The 19,956-nt window shown below is 38.3% G+C and overlaps 1 protein-coding gene across 8 annotated transcripts in view; it reads left to right on the plus strand.

Moving 5' to 3' along the window:
* The window catches only part of NEK10 (NIMA related kinase 10), a 248,798-nt gene that overhangs the window by 68,610 nt on the left and 160,232 nt on the right, over positions 1-19,956 (plus strand). For all 8 annotated transcript variants that reach the window (XM_012435538.2, XM_012435540.2, XM_012435542.2 and 5 more), the window contains 9 exons: positions 4,439-4,500; positions 6,307-6,384; positions 8,195-8,259; positions 9,932-10,034; positions 10,128-10,256; positions 10,761-10,898; positions 13,770-13,815; positions 15,906-16,027; positions 16,164-16,266. In XM_012435538.2, coding sequence (XP_012290961.2) covers positions 4,439-4,500; positions 6,307-6,384; positions 8,195-8,259; positions 9,932-10,034; positions 10,128-10,256; positions 10,761-10,898; positions 13,770-13,815; positions 15,906-16,027; positions 16,164-16,266 — 846 coding nt within the window. The remainder of the gene's footprint in view (positions 1-4,438; positions 4,501-6,306; positions 6,385-8,194; positions 8,260-9,931; positions 10,035-10,127; positions 10,257-10,760; positions 10,899-13,769; positions 13,816-15,905; positions 16,028-16,163; positions 16,267-19,956) is intronic.

A 19,956-nucleotide genomic window follows, 5' to 3' on the forward strand; every position in this document is an offset into this window, starting at 1 on the left:
AAGCTGGATTAGAGGATGGAGCTTGATCTGTGGCTAGAGTCATGCTTTCTAGAACTTTCTTGATCCCAGGGCACCCTACCTGAGGGGGAATCTGCAGTGCACACATCTCTCACCAGGTGCAAGAGAGTACTTTCCTCATACTTCTTGAACTCCAAAGAGAAAGCTGAAAGACGCTTCCCTGTCTAGGATTTTCACATGCAAGCAGGAGCAGTAATGCATCAACACTTTTTGGCAGGGCCACCTTGAGCAGTCATGCAGTTTGTGCCCTGCCTGGGGGCACCCGGCCTTTGGGACAAGTGGAGCTACAGTGCAGTCTGAATGCTATTGGCCAAGCTGGGTGCCCTAGAGCAGCCCACAGAAAGGGAGCAGAGAGGTGAGGTGTGGGCCAGCAGGAGACAGGGGGACTCTAAGAGGAAAGAGCAGATGTGGAGGGAGAAGGAATGAGGGGGTGAGGGAGTGGGAGAAGGCAGGCTTTCTTTGCTGTCTACTCTTTTCTCTTGAAGAATGCGGAAGTTATTTCTACACAGATGTGTGAAAACAAGGACATAGGATCCCCTCTTCAAAGTGCCATTTCTGCTTACTTTGAAAGGCCTCTATCTCAGTACAAGGGCTTGTGCTGGGGTTTACTGTTTGAGGACTCCCCAGAAGTCTCATCTAGCTGAATCTCAGAGCTCTTAGTGTTTCTAGCAATCATTCAAATAGTGACTGAGGTTGATGGTGATAGAATTCAGAAGAGCACTTACTTAGATGTGGAATTGTAGGCGAGTGAATGCCTGAGAAGCCGCACAAGGAGCCTTTGAGAATTGGAAATATAGCCTACACATTCCTCTGGGTGGAGGATGGTTGCAGGGTACATAGATATGTAGTATCTCATTGAGCTGTACACTTAAGATGTGTTTACATTATATAGCTTATTCTATACCCATATTAGTCTATTTTTATGCGACTGCTAAAAACATACCCAAGGCAGGGAGGCAATTTGCAAAAGAAAGAGATTTCATGGACTTACAGTTCCACATGGCTGGGGATGCCTCACATTCATGGTGGAAGGCAAGGAGAAGCAAGTCACATCTTACGTGGATGACGGCAGGCAAGAGACAGCTTGTGCAGGAAAACTCCCATTTTTTTTTTTTTGAGATGGAGTTGCTCTCTTGTTGCCTAGGCTGGAGTGCAATGGCATGATCTCAGCTCACCGCAACTTCTACCTCCTGAGTTTAAGTGGTTCTCCTGCCTCAGCCTCCTGAGTAGCTGGGATTACAGGCATGTGCCACCACACCCAGCTAATTTTGTATTTTTAGTAGAGACAGGGTTTCTCTATGTTGGTCAGGCTGGTCTCAAACTCGGAACTTCAGGTGATTTGCCTGCCTTAGCCTCCCATAGTGCTGGGATTATAGGCATAAACCACCATGCCTGGCCTGAAACTCCTGTTTTTAAAACCATCAGATCTCATTAGACTCATTCACTATCCTGAGAACAGTGCAGGAGAGACCTACCCCCATAATTCAATCACCTCCCACTGGATTCCTCCCACAACACCTAAAAATTGTGGAAGTTACAATTCAAGATGAGATTTGGATGGGGACACAGCCAAACCATATCATTTTGCCCCAGCCCCTCCCAAATCTTATGTTCTCACATTATTTCAAAACCAATCATGCCTTCCCAACAGTTCCCCAAAATCTTAACTCATTTCAGCATTAACTCAAAAGTCCACAGTCCAAAGTCTCATCTGAGACAAAGCAAGTCCATTTTGCCTGTGAGCCAAGTAAAAGCAAGTTAGTTACTTCCTAGGTACAATGGGGTACAGATATTTGGTAAATACACCAGTTCCAAATGGGAGATATTGGCCAAAACAAAGGGGCTACAGGCCCCATGCAAGTCCCAAATCAAGCAGGCCAGTCAAATCTTAAAGCTCCAAAATGATCTCCTTTGACTTCATGTCTTGCATCTGGGTCATGTTGATGCTATAAGTGGGTTCCCATGATCTTGGGCAGCTCCGCCCTGAGGCTGTGCAGGGTACAGCCTCCCGCTCAACTGCTTTCATGGCTGGTGTTGAGTGTCTGTTGCTTTTCCAGCCATACAGTGCACACTGTCAGTGGATCTACCATTCCAGGGTCTGGAGGAAGGTGGCCCTCTTCTTATAGCTCCACTAGGCAGTGCCCCAGAAGGGACTCTTTGTGGGGGCTCTGACCCCACATTTCTCTTCTGAGCCATCCTAGCAGAGGTTCTCCATGAGAGGCCCACCCCTGCAGTAAACTTCTACCTGGGCATCCAGGCATTGCCATACAGCCTCTGAAATCTAGGCAGAAATTCCCAAACCTCAATTCTTGATTTCTATGTATCCTCAGGCTCATGATCACATGGAAGCTGCCAAGGCTTGGGGCTTCCACCCACTAAAGCAACAGCCTGAGCTGTGCCTTGGCCCCTTTTGGTAATGACTGGAGTGGCTGGGATTCCAGAGACCAAGTTGCTAGACTGCACACAGCATGGGACCCTGGGTCTGGTCCATGAAACCATTTTTTCTTCCTAAACCTCCAGGCCTGTGATGGAAGGGACAGCTGCAAAGGTCTCTGACATGCCATGGAGACATTTTCCTTATTGTTTTGGGGATTAACATTTGGCTCCTCATTACTTATGCAAATTTCTGCAGCTGGCTTGAATTTCTCCCAGAAAATGGGATTTTCTTTTCTACTGCATTGTCAGACTGCAAATTTTCCAAACTTTTATGCTGTTTCCTTTTTAAAACTCAATGCATTTAACAGCATTCAAGTTACATCGTGAATGCTTTGCTGCTTAGAAATTTCTTCTGCCAGATACTCTAAATCATCTCTCTCAAGTTCAGAGTTCCACAAGTCTCTAGGGCAGAGGCAAAACACCACCAGTCTCTTTGCTAAAACATAACAAGAGCTATCTTTGCTCCAGTTCCCAACAATTTCCTCATCTCCATCTGAGACCACTTCAGCCTGGATTTCATTGTCCATATCACTATCAGCATTTTGGTCAAAGCCATTCAACAGGTCTCTCAGGGGTTCCAGACTTTCCCCCATTTTCCTGTTATTCTGAGCCCTCCAAACTGTTCCAACCTCTGCCTGTTACCCAGTTCCAAAGTTGCTTCCACATTTTCGGTTATCTTTTCTGCAAAGCACCAATCTACTGGTACCAATTTACTGCATTAGTCCATTTTCATCCTGCTGATAAAGACATACCCGAGACTGGGCAATTTTTAAAAGAAAGAGGTTTAATGAACTTATAGTTTCACATGGTTGGGGAAGCCTCACAATCATGGTGGAAGGCAAGGAGGAGCAAGTCACATCTTATGTGGATGGTGGCAGATGAAGAGAGAGCTTGTGCAGGGAAACTCCCATTTTAAAAATCATCAGATCTTCTGAGACTCATTCACTATCACGAGAACAGTGCAGGAAAGACCCGCCACCATAATTCAGTCACTTCCCACCCAGTTCCTGCCATGACACATGGGAATTTTGGGAGTTACAGTTCATGATGAGATTTGGGTGGGAACACAGCCAAACCATATCAATACCTAAATAAAAATGGAAAAATAAAAATTAAAAACCTAAAGGGCTAAGAGTAGGGTCTGAATTTTGGCTCCACCCTCATTGATGACTATATGGCCTTGGGCAAGTTCCTTAAGTTTTCCAAGCTTCAGTTTTGCTTATATAAAATGGTGATGATAATCATGGTATCAGTGATGGAGGTCCTTGTGAGAATTATATGAGAATATATGTAAAATCTTTCACACACTAAAATGGAATTATCCTTTATAGATGCTCTGTGCTATAGAATCTGGCATACCTCTGAAAGCACAATTATCTTCGTGCAAAATGCCACCAAAGGCTGCCACAGTGGCTGTCAGAGGCAAGAGTGGTGCTGCTCAGGGCTGGGGATTTAACGTCTGGCAGACTGGGGCTGCACTCCTGGTCATTTCTACTTACCAGTTGTGTGGCCAAGTCTAATAACTCTCTGAACCTGTTTTCTCACCAGTAAAACTTGTAATCACAGTGCATACTCTTATTATAAGGATTGAGTTGGATAATATATTTAAAGCATTCTTTTATTTATCAACCATTATGGATATATTTGTTGAGGACCAGCTAAGTGCCAGGCATGTGTTGGGCACTGGAGATTACAATGGAATGGACAGATGCAGTAGTTGCCCCTGGTACACAGTAAGTGCTCAATAAATGGTTGCTGTGGAATAGACATGGACATGAATTACATGGAGAGGAGAATCAGAAGCCATTACAAGTCAGCTTCTCTTTCTCCAGAGCTGTGCCAGAAGGAAAGTTAGTGTTTCTTGAGGAGTTACTTTGCTAATAAAAGTAGCAAAATAGTAAAAATACCATGTGGAGTAAGAGTATTTATGTGAAAGTGTATTTATTGTAATGATGCACACTGCATTTGATTGTTTTCATTCCAGCCTGTTGTGCTGCCCTCACTGAGCTGGTACTCAACGACACCAATGCCCACCAGGTGGTTCAGGTGAGAGCACTCCTTCCCCAGGTCAGTTCTCCATAACCGTTCATAATCAGCTCACCTTGTGGTGCAGTCTGTATCCCAAAACATAGGTTTTTGAATTCCATGATGTGATTTTAAAAATATTTTAGCATTTCTTATTTAACTAATAGAGTTCCACTTTATATTCTTGTCCTTCCTTCTGTAACTCACTTGACTTAAAAAAAACTGACATGTGGTTAATTGATGCTTCTTCCTTATGTTATATACAGTCCTTTTTATTTTATCTTTCTAAAAAGGACACTCTGAATTGCTTTAATTCTAGGCATATAGAGTACCATAAGGTAAGGACAGCAGTCATGTTGATTAAGACTATTCATCAGGTTACTAAGTTAGAGATGATGATCGAGACACAGCAAACAAAATAATTATTGCCAGGAAACTGATTTTGCAAAGTATAATCCATTAATTAATCTACTATATATACAGCTATATGTACATGTTTGTGTGTGTATGTATATATACACATAAATATATATACATTTATATAGATCCATATAAATATCTATAAATAGATCTATATAAATAAATGCATACTTATATGAACCACCCTTGTATGGGTGTCTGTTGCAAAAGTTACCTCCTCCTTGCTGAATTTTACAGAGAAAATCTTTTTGGGTGTGTCAGTACACTATCCAACTTCAAAATACGTCAATGTCAGAAAGGGATCAGGTCATCAATGGTTAAATTAGGACATAAGAGAAACTCAGCAGATCAGGGGGCTGAGACAGCAGGGCATTTGGAGCTGGCCAGATTGAGATTCAATTCCTGGAATTATTCCTTGCTGGCTTGGCTTCTAAAAAAATGATGTATCCATTCTAAGTATTGGTTTTCTCATGTATAAAACAGGGAAATTATAGACTAATTTCATAGAGTTGCTACAGAGATTAGATGCAAAAGGCAAATGAAGCTCTTTGCAGTTATAATATGAATGCCTGCACACAGTAAATGTCAGTAAATTATATATTTACTAGATAATAGAAAGGTAGCTGTAGGGTAATATTTTTTGTTTATTCCTTCACATGTATATTTCAATTAAAAAAAACCTAGAAAGATGTCAAGATTATAATAAAGATAAATAAATGAATAACTATGAAATATAATTTCTCCCTTTCTGGTTGTGGCAATTGAGGACATAAATAAATGGTAAAGATATAAATCTAAGATATTGGGACACCTTTACTCTGTCCCTTTTTAATCTCTCATTCTTTGATTTTAAGGCATTTGAATCACTTTACACTTATATACTTTATAATAATCTTGACTCTCCACAGACAGTTGAAATTTTAAGATTGTGGTTGCACTCTTTGGTGTTTAAAGGTGTTATGTGGGCTGGGCAGGGTGGCTTACACCTGTAATCCCAGCACTTTGGGAAGCCGAGGTGGGCAGATCACAAGGTCAAGAGATCGAGACCATCCTGGCCAACATAGTGAAACCCTGTCTCTACTAAAAATACAAAGATTAGCTGGGTCTGGTAGTGCACACCTGTAGTCCCAGCTACTTGGGAGGCTGAGGCAGGAGAATTGCTTGAACCTGGGAAGTGGAGGTTGCAGTGAGCTGAGATTGTGCCACTGCACTCTGGCCTGGTGATAGAGTGAGACTCTATCTCAAAAAAAAAAAAAAAAAAAAAAAAAAGGGTTACATTGACATTTTAAATATTGTCCTGTAATGTTTACTTCAAGGCCCAAAGTTATACTAACATTTCTTATTTGATATTGATTTCTCTTTATGCTTGTGTATCACTACTCATAATATGGCCCTTTATTCTTTCAGGAAAATGGTGTATATACAATAGCAAAATTAATTTTACCAAATAAACAAAAGAATGCAGCAAAAACTAATCTATTACAGGTAATAAACATATCTATATCCTGCAATATCAAGTTATTGAGATCTGGGGTACCTTTGGTAAAATGATCTAGACTTTTTAGAATTTATGGGTTAGTACAGGTCTCCGTACTGACTACGAGGGAGAAGTGTCTGGTGAGGGAGATTGGCATGGAACCAAAAATGTTAAAACAATGCAGAAGGCTTAACAGTGGTTTCTCGGTGCCCATGGGAAAATTAGGTGATTTATTTAGGTGTTTCTTTGCTTATCAGTAAGTTCTGTTTTTTAAAAAATGCATTTCTTATGTATCAGAATATAACAACAGGGAAAGTTATTTGCCATCATGGATCTCGATGGATGAGAAGGGACTTGCCGAGTGGATAAGGGGGTATTGGGTGGGGCACCAGTGGCATCTGCTGCGGGGTGGAAGGGCATTCCATGAAGAGGGAACAGCATGCACCAAGTGTGAAAGCTGTGAGCTTAGAGTGTGCTGAGGCAAGGGTTAGCTGCTCAGTGAGGCTGGGGTGTGTGGCTGCGGGAGGCAGTGCTCCAGGAGATGAGGCCTCACATGTAAGAAAGGGAAACAGTTATGCAGGGTTCTATGTTCATTTTTGAGGAGTGGGTATCGGCAGGGTGGGGGCAGGGGGCAGGGTCCCTAATGTCAAAATCTGATTTAAAGTAAGCCTTCACCATAGTTGCAGCTCATCTTTTCCCCCAAGTCATTTCGAAAAGCAAGAAAAAACAATCTTTGTCTCCAATCTGGTTGAAGAGAGTTATCCTCCAAAATGATGGCTAAACCTAGCAAATTCTTTGGGGGTGTCTCTGTGCTGGCGGGCAGGGGGTTTTGGAGAGCTACCAATGAGAAGGTGCAGGCATGGGACTTGATTTCTTCAGTGCATCACAGATGTATGCCGCTGTGCTGGTAAACAAAGACAGATCCCTCCTGCAGATACATTTTGTTAAGCCAGTAGGAGTTTTTTTTTTTTTAATTCCAGTTGAAGAACTTTTGAGGAGTTTGCATGCTCTCCCTTCCTCACAATCTCCACTGCTCTCACCAGGCTCCTTCATGTCATTCTGTTATCAGCCTCATCTCTCTGGGCAATTTTGTTTGGGACCCTTCTGTATTCAGAGCACTGATTTTAGGAAATGATCCCAGATTTGATTCAGCAGACCCTGATCACGCCAATGGTGGCCTATTGTGCAGGCACAGCTGCAGGCTGGGCACGCTCTTTTTTTCCCAGTATTGCAAAATGTCAGATGTTTATTTTTCCTAGCTAAAGACTCACAGGCCTCTTTCTGAGCGTTCTAGGGAGTTACTGCAGATTGTTCTATTTGGGGAATGCTTAAGACTCTTTACTCAAGAGACCAATTTGTCAAGTTTGAGTCCAGTGTGCCTGTGGCTATTTTTACATGTAATCATTTCTACTGTTTATTTTCTCACAGAAACCATGTAAATATTGAGGTATACATAGCAGGCTAGAAACAAAATAAACGTTGAGCTCCTGGAAATCTTTAGACCTTTGGTTTTCTCAGCATTGGAATTTTATTTCTCGTCTCTGTACTCATTTTGTACTTTCTAGAAAGAAATTAATGGCGAGTACCGAGTGAAGCAAGGCCAGTATTCCTAGCGTTCTGCAACATAAACACTTTTTAAATACGGGAATTACCCCAGGTGTTGGTGTTTTTTGTTTTCACTCATAAGCTTTGGCTCCAACTTGGGCCAGCCATGTACAATAAAGTCACGTTAATGTTTACTTCCTGTTAATTCTTTCCTGAAAATGTTTTAATTTGTCGAGCTACCATTTAAGAATCACATATCCTTTTATTTTCTAGTGTTATGCTTTCAGAGCCTTGAGGTTTCTCTTCAGTATGGAAAGAAACAGACCACTCTTTAAAAGGTATGAAGAGAAATATAAGTGATCATTAGATTTAGGAGCTCGTTAGATAGAACTGTTTTCACATACTTGGTTTAGATACAACAGAGGGAAAACAATGCATCACTATGCAAACCGTGTGTCTTCAGATTTCTTTTTTCACTGATAAGTGAGCTACTGTAGTGATTCCCTATCTGGCCACACTGAATATTAACAGAATGCTAATGAAAGAGCATAAATCACTACGTCAATACAACTCTCCTTAATTACATGTGACTACTACGATTTTTGTTTTCTTTTTGGTCATTAAAGATATTAACATTTTAAAAGGATGACATTAAAATATCAGCTTGTTTTTGTCCAGTTAGAAATTTGAAAGTCAATCTGGTAATTTCCCTTTTTAATCGAAGGGAATTTAATCAAACGGAAAACAAACTATTTTTCTCTATGTCTTTGATAGTGTGGTAGCTCCTTTGAAGGGGAGGCTGGATGTTCTGGGGTCAAGTTACTGTGTTGCTGAGCCTGACCAAAAGGTCACCATTTTGGGAAGAAAACACTCGTTCTCTCAATGGTGTTCTGCACACCATCTAGTTGGTTGGATTAGCCAAAATCATAGGCCCAAGTTTTTATTAAAATTGTGTTGATTAGGCAGAATAGACATAAAGTATTGAGTTAATATACCGTTTTTTTGTTGTTGTTTGTTTTTTCGGAAAGTGTGGAACATTGCTTTTTGGCCTTTTGGCTGAGATCAAGTACAGAAAGCATGGATCATTTGATGTTGTTACTTTATTTCTATAAGATGCTTGGATTTAGAGAAAAATAAAGTAAAATTAGTTTATTGTTTTTTTTTTGAGACACAATCTTGTTCTGTTGCTTCTCCTGCCTCAGCCTCCTGAGTAGCTGGAACTACAGGCATTCACTACCACGCCTGGCTAATTTTTATATTTTCAGTAGAAATGGGGTTTCACCATGTTGGCTAGGCTGGTCTTGAACTCCTGAACTCAGGTGATCCACCATCTCAGCCTCCCAAAGCGTTGGGATTACAGACATGAGCCATTGCACCCAGCTACTTATTCTTTATAGTCTTTCATTCCAAAGTTCCAAACCATCCATTTTAGTGAACTCAAATATTTTAAAAGCTCTTGAAACCAGTGTCTTGGGAATGATGAATGAATCTCTTTGTTTTATTTTTCATGTACCAGTATTTTTATTTTCATAAAACATTTAAAAGTTGAGTTAGTATTTACTTCTTACTAAAATCTGAGTGAAATGACATTTGTGAAAGTGCTCGACACTCAGAAAACACCCAATCATCGTTTCCTTCTAATATATTCAATACTTATACCCCCAAATATCTTACAAATAAGGTTTTTGTATAATCTGTATTATATCTAATTTTAAATTATGGTAAAAATATTAACATGCCGTCACCTGCTTAAAACATTAAGTGTACAGTATTGTTGTGCAGCAGATTTCTAGAACTTTCTTCTCCTTTTGTTTTTTTCTTATCCCTCAAAAGCTGTAAATAGTGTTTTTCAAGAGAAATTGGGGACTATTATTCTCCCAACTTTGTTGATAACCAAAAGCAGTTACATTTGTTTCATATAATTAATCAGCGAATCAGCTGCATTCAAAAGGGAAGTAATGGCCAGTAGTGTCCAAGCTCTACGTTAAGTGTGTGTAATCTTTTCTGTAGACTTTTCCCCACAGACTTGTTTGAGATCTTCATTGACATAGGACATTATGTACGTGATATCAGTGCTTATGAAGAATTGGTATCAAAGTTGAATTTATTAGTGGTAAGTCCAGAGTTTTCAATATTTTGGCAGGCTGTTATGTAGTCAGGATGGAATTTATCACAGGAGCACATTTCCTTTTTCTATTTTGATTAGGAGGATGAACTGAAGCAAATTGCTGAAAATATTGAGAGCATTAATCAGAACAAAGCCCCTTGGAAATACATAGGCAACTATGCGATTTTGGATCATCTTGGAAGTGGAGCTTTTGGCTGTGTTTACAAGGTGACTTTCCCCTCGGGGAACATTTCTGATGCTCCCAACCAAACCAGAAGTCACACTTGCACACCCATACTCAATCGAATTGGAACTCTTGTCATAGAAAAATAGTGAACAAATAGACATGAAAATCAGAATGATTGTTTTTGTCAAACAGATAGAGATGGCCACACTAATATTGTTTTAGCTGTCAGCTCTAGAAATTGGCCACTGACTTTTTAAGACCAAAGGCATTACTAATCTCTCTCAAAAATATTCAGAATAGCTTGTCCCAATGCATGACGCAATCTCTAAATTAAAAAACGCTACTAAGTAATGCAGACGGACCCAGGAGATACCAATGTTTTGAGCTGAGCTTAATGTAAATACAGCTGGCACTTTAAATGCTCTGTGACTTATTTATAGACTTAGTTACTTATGTGAGTTTTAAGTCATCTCTTTCTTCCCCTTTTTACCTTCACTTTCTTTACCCTGTTCCTTTTTTGTTGTTGTTGTTGTTCTTTATTTTAGGTTAGAAAGCATAGTGGTCAAAATCTTTTAGCAATGAAAGAGGTCAATTTATATAACCCAGCATTTGGAAAGGATAAGAAGGATCGAGACAGCAGCGTAAGGAATATTGTTTCTGAATTAACAATAATAAAAGAACAGGTAAGTGTTTTTCTTGTTTCTGGAGATGTTTTTCTTAAATAAATGTCATTGCAAGAAAGTAGAGCTGTGGTGCTGATCTTGTCCACGCTGTTTATGACTAGTTCTATGTGAAATAACTGACATTGAAGCAGTGATACTTTTGTCAGCTTTTTTCCTAAGGCTTGACACTGAAGCATAAAAACACTTTCTGGAGTTTATATCGGGTCATGGATGCAAAACAATTGGATTTATGGCACAGAATGCATCAGATATGAGAAATCCTTTTATTTTCATTGTGAGCATATCTACTCTTTTCTCGTATTTTAGGGTATTTGGTTACTTGGTTACATACATAGAAATATGATTAAGAGTTTCCTGACTTTTTTCAAGTGGAACCAAGCTGTTAACATTCCTCAAATGTGGCTTATTAAATCTAAAATGTAGATTTTTCAAGATGGGTTATTATTTATTGGCATGTGCAGAATACTCTGACATAATGTAACAGCTCAATTAACTCTCATTTTGAAAGTTTGTTTGAGCAGGAAGAATAAACATTTCAAAGAGAAATGGGATTTCTTTGTGTGATCCAAGAACACACTGGTTTCTTTTTCAGCCTTCCTTATTTGCACATTCATTACAAATACTGTTCATTTATAATTCCTGTGGCGCTATCAGCTTCGCTGCTTTTTGTCCTCCACTAGTCACATTTGCACAGCATCTGTGTTGGGACGTAAAGAATTCCATAAGTATGGTGACCTTTGTTCATCAAAATCGATAGTTCTACTCCAGTTTATATGTTATAGTAAATATTATCATTAGTAGTTTATTTTATAGTTGACTTTTATATACTCATACATTAGGCTTTAAAAAGTTTGTTCATGTGTTTATTCATTGTAGGGTCATCTAGCCTTCCGCAGTGTGCTTTTTCATTGTAGCACAAGGCTAGAACAGGGCTTTTGACCTAAGCCAGTCCAGTGTTTTCATTTGGACCCAGATATGGTTATAGTCCTTGTGGGTAAGCCAGGTCCAGAATATGGTTCTCGTTGGTTACCTGGCATCATATTGTTTAAAATCTGCTGGCCACTTTCTAGATGATGAAGTAGATTATTTGTTTTAGCACATTTCCTAAGAAAAGAAACTATCAGACTAGGTCCAGCTAGGAGGCATGTGCTTGGGCTTCGAGGTAACTCAAAATTGCTCTCTCACTAGAGGGTCGAACTGATGGAAAGGAGGATACATTGAGTCCTTAAAGGAGGAGGTAGTGGCAGGCAGAAGTGGAACAAATGGGACTAGAATGGGAGAAAACATTAAGCTTAACCCTCCAAAATGCAGTGCTTAAAAAGAGGCCTCACAGGACAGTGGGTTATTTCTCTTTCACAGAACAATCCCAAAGTGAGTAAACCAGGTTGGTGGTGTTCTCTGCTCCGTGGGATCGTTTGGGAATGCAGCTTTTTCCCTCTGCTTTTGTGCTGTCACCTCCTAGCACGTTGTCTTCTTCTGTGTGGTTGAAACTGCCATAGCCATGATCACATCCGAGGAGGGATGAGGAGGAGCATGGAGGGCTATTCCCAATGTTTAGGGTTCACACAGGAAGCGCACATGCTTGCTCTCACTTTCCACAGGTCAGAACTGAGTGGTAGCCTCACCCCTGGCTTCAAGGGAGGCTGAGAAGTCCTTGCTAACTGGGAAGCCATGTCCAGCTACAACTGTATTGCAGTGGAGCAGGGGGACAGCAGGTTTTTGGTGGACAGCTAGCAATCTCTCTGCAAAAAGGCTTTCAGAAAGACCGAAAAGAGATGTCAGCAAGCCATTTGTTGATGTGATGGTGACTGTTCTAAGACAAATTTCATCTAGAAACTCAAATTAGAAGCAAAAACTACCAAAATATTAGCATTCTTCTAGCAAATGATCTTTTTTAAATTAAAAAATTAGAAATTCCACTCACATCCTTAACTTATATTGAAGAGAAATTGCTCTAGATACTTTTTAAAAATGGTGAGGAAGACTTTATTCGATACTATTGCAATAGAAGTCAGACTATTGTAATAGAGGAGAAAGATTGAACCCAACTCCGAATTCAAGGACAGGACAGCTAGAGGCTCAGAGCCAACGGTCGGGGTGAGGCGGTCAGTGAGTGGAAGTAGTTTACTAAGAGGAACTTGGTTAGATATCAAGGGTGAGTAGATGAGAAACTTAATTGGATGTCAAGGGTGGGAGATTTTTCCATAAACTGACTTAGCAGGATACAAGTTACTAAAACTGACAGACCAGGGATGAGGCCTAGTCACCAAGAGGACTCAGAGAAGCCTGACTAAAGTTTGTTTAAGGAGGAAATCCTTGTCAATTGTTATTATGATTTAAACTGAGTGAACTCTTAGATTATGTCATTTTCCTACTAATCATTTTGGAGAGCATATAAAGGAATGGTGTAAATAGACAGAAACTCTACATAAATGTTTAGAATGTAGGGAGAGATAAAGAACAATGAATATTTATAGTCAACAGAAGTTACCTCATTTTGCTTTTGTCCTTTATATAGTCTGTGTATGGGATCACAATCCCATACACTCCCTTTAGCAAGGAGTGCTAAAGGAATTCTTAAGATTTCTTCTACCTCTATAGTTCTATTGGTTAAGTTAGGTAGTAAAGTCAGGTGATAGAACGTTTTAAGTTTTATTTAATAAAGCAATATAGGATTGGTATTTTCAGACTGATTTTTAAGCCACAAGTTTTTAAAAATCACAACAATTTCAATTCGACGATATCTTGAAATGCTTAGTTTTGTAAATAAATATAATTTTTTGTAGTTTTCAAATATGAAGTCTGAGTAGTCAGTGAAAAAATTGTGTTTTGAAGCAGTGCAATACATGTTTGTTATTTATTTTCTTATAGCTTTATCATCCCAACATTGTACGTTATTACAAAACCTTTCTGGAAAGTAAGTATGAGTTTTCATGATATTTCTAAATAAGAAAACATTTTTGTCATGTTTATTTTTGTATATTAGAATGTCACAAAAGAAACCTAATCAACTGTTTTATTGATCTTTTTTGTTAAGATGACAGTAGATGATCTTAAGGATCACTTTCTTCACTACTCAAACGGTGATCTTGTCAATGACCTAAAGATAGTTGTAAAATACTTAGCTCGTGTGAAAGACACATAAACAAACCAAAATAGTTATTGCCATTCTCATATACAAAATATCACTTAATAGGATCAGGAAAAAAGAAAAGTAAAGTATGAGGTTTCCTTAAGAAAAGAAAGTTGTTTTTGCTGACTCAGGTGACATTTTCCCTCCGCAAAGTAAGTTGGAGAGAACGAGGTCTTTGAGATGTCTTTTACTTGAAGTTCAGATAAATGCCACAAGGTGGCGATGGAGCCTAGACTGATTCTGCAGGCAGGCAGGGTTGCTTTCTGCAGGATGGAATGCTGAGCTAGAACCAAAATATTGAGATAAAGCTAAACTCAGCCGCTCTTTTTTTTTTTTTTTTTTAAATAGGGCCTATGACAGAAATAATATAAGTATTGATAAAATTTAATGATATGTGTCGCATATCAAATATCGAAGTAAATCTCCACTTGAAGAATGAAAGAGATACAAGGCAATGACTGGGGTTTCCAGGCTACCTCTTTATCAGTGCTATTGTTATTTAAGAAAATCTTTTGTGTGTGACTTTGGCATTTGTTACGATTTTACCCATCTCCCTTCCCTTAGATGACTCAGAAAAACTCAGTGCTAAAACTCATGCAGTAAATTCTGTCCCCTTTACCCATTTATTCTTGATATTAGAATAATTTTCTGTAATTTAGTGCATATCCCTTCAGAAGAGATCAAGGTTGGCTTCCGACTTGTACTGAAGTGACATAACCTGTCTTAATATAAAAAACAAAAACTTTTATACTACCTGACAGCTTCCAAAAAAAAAAAATGGAAATGGCTTAAAAATACTTAAAATATGATAAAATAGATTAGGAAATTGTAATAAAGAAGAATGAAGGATGAGAAAATTGAAAGTAAAGCTAGAGGTAATATTGGTACATGAATGAATATTTCTCAAAATTATGAAAAATTGGAAACAATATAAATGCCTATCTGTAGGAGAATGATTAAATAAATTATGATATACCCATACTGTACAAAACCATACAACCAGCAGAAAGAGTGATATGGATCTGTGTGCACTGAAATATAAGGCTGCTTAATGAAAAAAAGCATAAATTGCAGAACATATATGGTATGATTACATTTTTGTAAATATGTTCTACACACATATTTTATATATATCCCAAAGTTTCAGAAGACACATATCACATACCATTGTTAATAAATTCTATTGGTTTTACAGGAGGAAGTAGAATTTACTTTTTTCTTTCTTGGCACTCAAAGCAAAAAGACAAAGAGTCATGAAATTCTCCATAGCTATAAGATAAAACCTGGAGAAGTTCAGTTTTCTTTTTTTTTTTTTACCCTTGAAAGGTATAACAGAAATTTCTCTCATGTGTGTTATTTTCAACTGTGTCATTGCAAGACCATGGAATCATTCCAGTGTAAAATTCTGTAAGGTAAATCTATCAGACTATGAAACAATGCAGTTGAAAATGCAATTTTCTGAACGTCTGACTTGATCTGAGGGTAAATTTCAAATCATTGGGAGGAAGGATGGGCTTACATGTTCTTCAGAAAATCCTCCATGACTGGAGATCCTTTGCTTGTTCTCTGTGGCACCTTCCAATCATTCCACATCCTGGCATACATAGAAAATTATAATATTTGCCAGCATAAACTCATGCTAAGGGGTTGCCTGTAGCCAGAAGACATTGTTGCTGGGTCTCAGTTTTCCTAAGACCCCCTCACCTTCACCTCCTCCGGGGCTGAGTGGCTCCATTATTTTAGCACATCACCCCTAATCCTTTAGTGTTAATGTCCTGCACAGACATTGGGAACCTTGAACTCTCATTCATAAAATATTTCAAGGTGTCTGTATTCAGTTTAAATTTCTATGGCCTTTTGTGTTATTTGTATAGATGATAGGTTGTACATAGTTATGGAGCTTATAGAAGGAGCCCCGCTTGGAGAGCATTTCAGTTCTTTGAAGGAGAAACAGCACCATTTTACAGAAGAAAGACTATGGAAAATATTTATACAGGTACGCTTTTATCTTCACTAAATTTTTCTTAAAACAGTAAAGCTCTGAGCTGGCTTCTTAGAGACATGCGCAGTAATCATCGTTGGCTTTATGTACACTATGGGAAATAAAATGTGTTTTTATTCATTGTTTCAAGCTGTGCTTAGCTCTTCGATACTTACACAAGGAGAAGAGGATTGTCCATAGAGATCTGACACCAAACAACATTATGTTGGGGGATAAGGACAAAGTAACAGTTAGTAAGTATAAACATTTTTAAACTTTTAACTAAAGAATTCCTGAATACTATTCTAGAGTAGTAGCGTCCAAGAGAACTTTCGGCACTCATGGGAATGGTCTCTGTCTACGCTGTCCAATACGGTAACCACTTGCCACATGTGGCTACTGGGCACTTGAAATGTGGTTAGTGTGACTGAGGAAATACATCTTAAATTTTAATTAAATGTTTTTTCTTCTTCTTCTTCTTCTTCTTCTTCTTCTTCTTCTTCTTCTTCTTCTTCTTCTTCTTCTTCTTCTTCTTCTTCTTCTTCCTTCTTCTTCTTCTTCTTCTTCTTCTTCTTCTTCTTCTTCTTCTTCTTCTTCTTCTTCTTCTTCTTCTTCTTCTTCTTCTTCTTCTTCTTCTTCTCTTCTTCTTCTTCTTCCTTCTTCCTCCTTCTTCTTCTTCTTCTTCTTCTTCTTCTTCTTCTTCTTCTTCTTCTTCTTCTTCTTCTTTCTTCTTTCTTCTTTCTTCTTTCTTCTTTCTTCTTCTTCTTCTTCTTCTTCTTTTGACAGGGTCTTGCTCTGTCACCCAGGCTGGAGTGCAGTGGTACGATCTTGGCTCAGTGCAAATTCCACCTCGTGGGTTCAAGTGATTCTTGTGCCTCAGCCTCCCGAGTTGCTGGGACTCTGGGTACCCACCACCATGTCCACCTAATTTTTGTATTTTTAGTAGAGACCGGGTTTCACTGTGTTGGCCAGGCTGGTCTCAAACTCCTGGCTGCGTGTGATCCACCACCTTGTTTTCCCAAAGTGCTGGGACTGCAAGTGTGACCCACCACACCTGGCCAAATTTTATTAAATTTTACTTTAGACATTCCTATGTGATGAGTGGGTACCATGCTGGACAGTGACTAGTATACTTCTAAATGATTGAAGTATATTTTGCCCATATGAGAGAGTGAAGTACTCTTAGAATACTTAAGTATTTACTTCCAAAATCAATGGTTTTCAGGTTATTTTCTTACTGTAGAACACTGCCTCATCAACAAAAGCTTTTTTGACCACCACATCAGCACATTGTTTTGAACCATTTTACTATAGTCTCTACCTTATAAGTGACAAATGTACATATGGAGGGCTCTGAAACCTCTAGCCATTTGTATATTTCAACAGAGTTTTTATCACAATTTTTTTCATCTATAGCCGGTAGGCTTAATGCTGGATAAAATTTTGCAAATTAGAAGGTTTATTTTCTCTTCCCAGTTGTTTAATTCTTAATCATAACTTAAAATTAAGTTTTTAGCTTAGGATGACTTATTTATATGCTGATATATCAATTTATAAGTTAATAAGGATTATTATAAATTATTTTAATTTTATAGCAAATAGTACATATATACATATATAATAGAGTTATGTATATATAAAACAGAAAAAATATGTTTAATCCTTCTTAAATGACTGTTCAGGCCATATTTTCTGAGTAGTAGCGAGCTCTGCATTTTATTTTCTTACGAAGATTAGCTGTAATCATTTCATTTCATTACATTTAAATTTATTAAGCTTAATCTTTTATTGCATTAGCCTGTTTTTATTTCTAAACTTATCTTTACTTTCTTTAATCATTATCACATACCCAAATAGTTTGCAAAATAAAGAGCTTATAGGGAAAAACAGTTTTATGTGCCACTCCTTTGAAACCCCTAGTTCTGTTCTCACAAAACAGCCACTTTTCCATTTTTTATTCTTTTTCTTATGGTATTTGATTTTCTATTGTAATAGATGGAAATTTAGTTTTCTTTCTTCTTCTTCCCCATCTACCATCCTGCCAGTACAGTTACAGCAGAATTCTATGTTAATTCAATATTCAATGTTTACATTATTATCGCTGTGTAATTACTGTTCAATGTTGATTACCTATCCTTTCTCATAGATTAAACAACCTATGAGATTGTTTTTGTTTTTCTTAGAGTTAATGATTGCCTTCTTTTTTGTTTGTGTTCCTGGTTTTCTTTGTACCTATCATTTACTTTTCTTCAAAGCTTCCGGAAGAATTATAAAGCCCTCTCAGTACCACTTCCACGTGCTCAAACTAGTGCTCCCACTTCTGTCTTCCTGGACTCCTCGTTCCTGCAGCTGCTCATTGGAGTGCACTCTGGGTTTCCCTTTAGGCCTGCTGCACAGCCGTTGTCAGGGAACTGTTATTTGTTCGCCTTTGGACTGTAGACTCTGTTTCTTATGCTCTGTGTCTTTTTCTTTGTAAACTACCCTGCTCTGCTGGAGTATGCCTTCTGGTACTTTTCTAACAAAGACTGCTTTGAGAGTTATGTTTTTTGGATGCTGGCTTGCTACAAATATTTTTATGGGACCCTCTTATTTGACTAGTAGTTGGGCTTGGCGTAGTATTCTCAGATGAAAGTTTTTATTCTCTCAAGTTGTAAAGGCATTTCTCCAGTCTTCTAGTATCTAGTTTTGCTGTCAGGAAATCCAGTGTTCTTCTGATGCTTCTTTCTTGATACATGAGCTATTTTATCACTCTGGAAAATTTCAGAATGTTCTCTTTATCCACTGCTTTGGATGGGCCTTTAAAATTAAATGTGTCTGTAGCTAGGTGTGCTCTTCAGTCTGGAGACTTAAAACTTCAGTCCTGGGAAGTTTTTCTGCATTATTTCTTCACAACTTTTCTCCCTTCTGCTCTCTCTGTTTTCATTTTTGGAATTCTTTTTAGTCTCAAATATCATATGTACAGAAGGATCTCCTAATTTAAAAAATAATTCTCTTAGTTTTTAACTGTTTGCCTCTGATGTAATTGAGTTATTTCTTCAAATTATTTTTCATTCAATTGAATATTAAATTTATATTATCATATTTTAATTTACAAAAATTCTATCTTATTTTATGTTTTATTTTTATGGAATCTTGTTTTTATTCTCTCTCAGGGTAATATAGACTTTTTTTCTTCAGCATCCTGAATTGTTTCTTTATCTTCTGAGGCTATATGTGTGTGTGTGTATGTGTGTGTGTGTGTATGTGTATATATATGTGTGTATCTATACATGTGTGTATATATATGTGCGCACACATACACATAATACATATATAACACTAAGTAGGAGTATATATACACATTTTGTTCCTTCTTACTATTATCTTTCTTTCTGGCTGGGGGCTTTTCTCAACTGTCTTGTGATCCTGGGCTGGCCTTTAGTAATTTTGAGGAAGGCGTGAGAAAGGCTGTCAGAGCACTGTGAGTTCCAGTTAAGGCTGTCATCTGGTGGCCTTCATTACAGTAAAATGGACATTTTTCTTTGAAAATGTACAAAATCAGTTTTCTTTGAAAACTCCAAAATCAGTCTCTAAACTTGTTTTTTTCTAGAGAATACTCTTTGAGTATCTTGCCTGGGGGTATGTGCACCTGTTTGCTGTCATTCTGGGAGCAGCATGGACAAACGGAGCTCAGGGAACCACATTCAGTTTATAGATTTTCATTGAATTCTACTGTGCTTGGTTCCTTGCTGGTTTATTTCTTTGAAAAACGAATATTTTCTGTTGGTGGCAGAGGGTGCTTGATTTGCTGGCTGTGTGTGTGGGGGAGGGCACCTGGGAACTTGATCTCAATTCCATGTATTGAGCTTTTTGCTTCTCTTCTCCCCTGGATGGCACCCTGGGCTCTGCAGGGTAAGTTGGCTCCCTTTAGCCTTCCTCCTCTAGACACATGGGTGGGATTTTTG

This window comes from Aotus nancymaae, unplaced genomic scaffold, assembly GCF_030222135.1.
Source record: "Aotus nancymaae isolate 86718 unplaced genomic scaffold, 86718_ANA_hifiasm-v0.15.2.pri h1tg000019l, whole genome shotgun sequence".
Lineage (NCBI taxonomy): Eukaryota > Metazoa > Chordata > Mammalia > Primates > Aotidae > Aotus > Aotus nancymaae.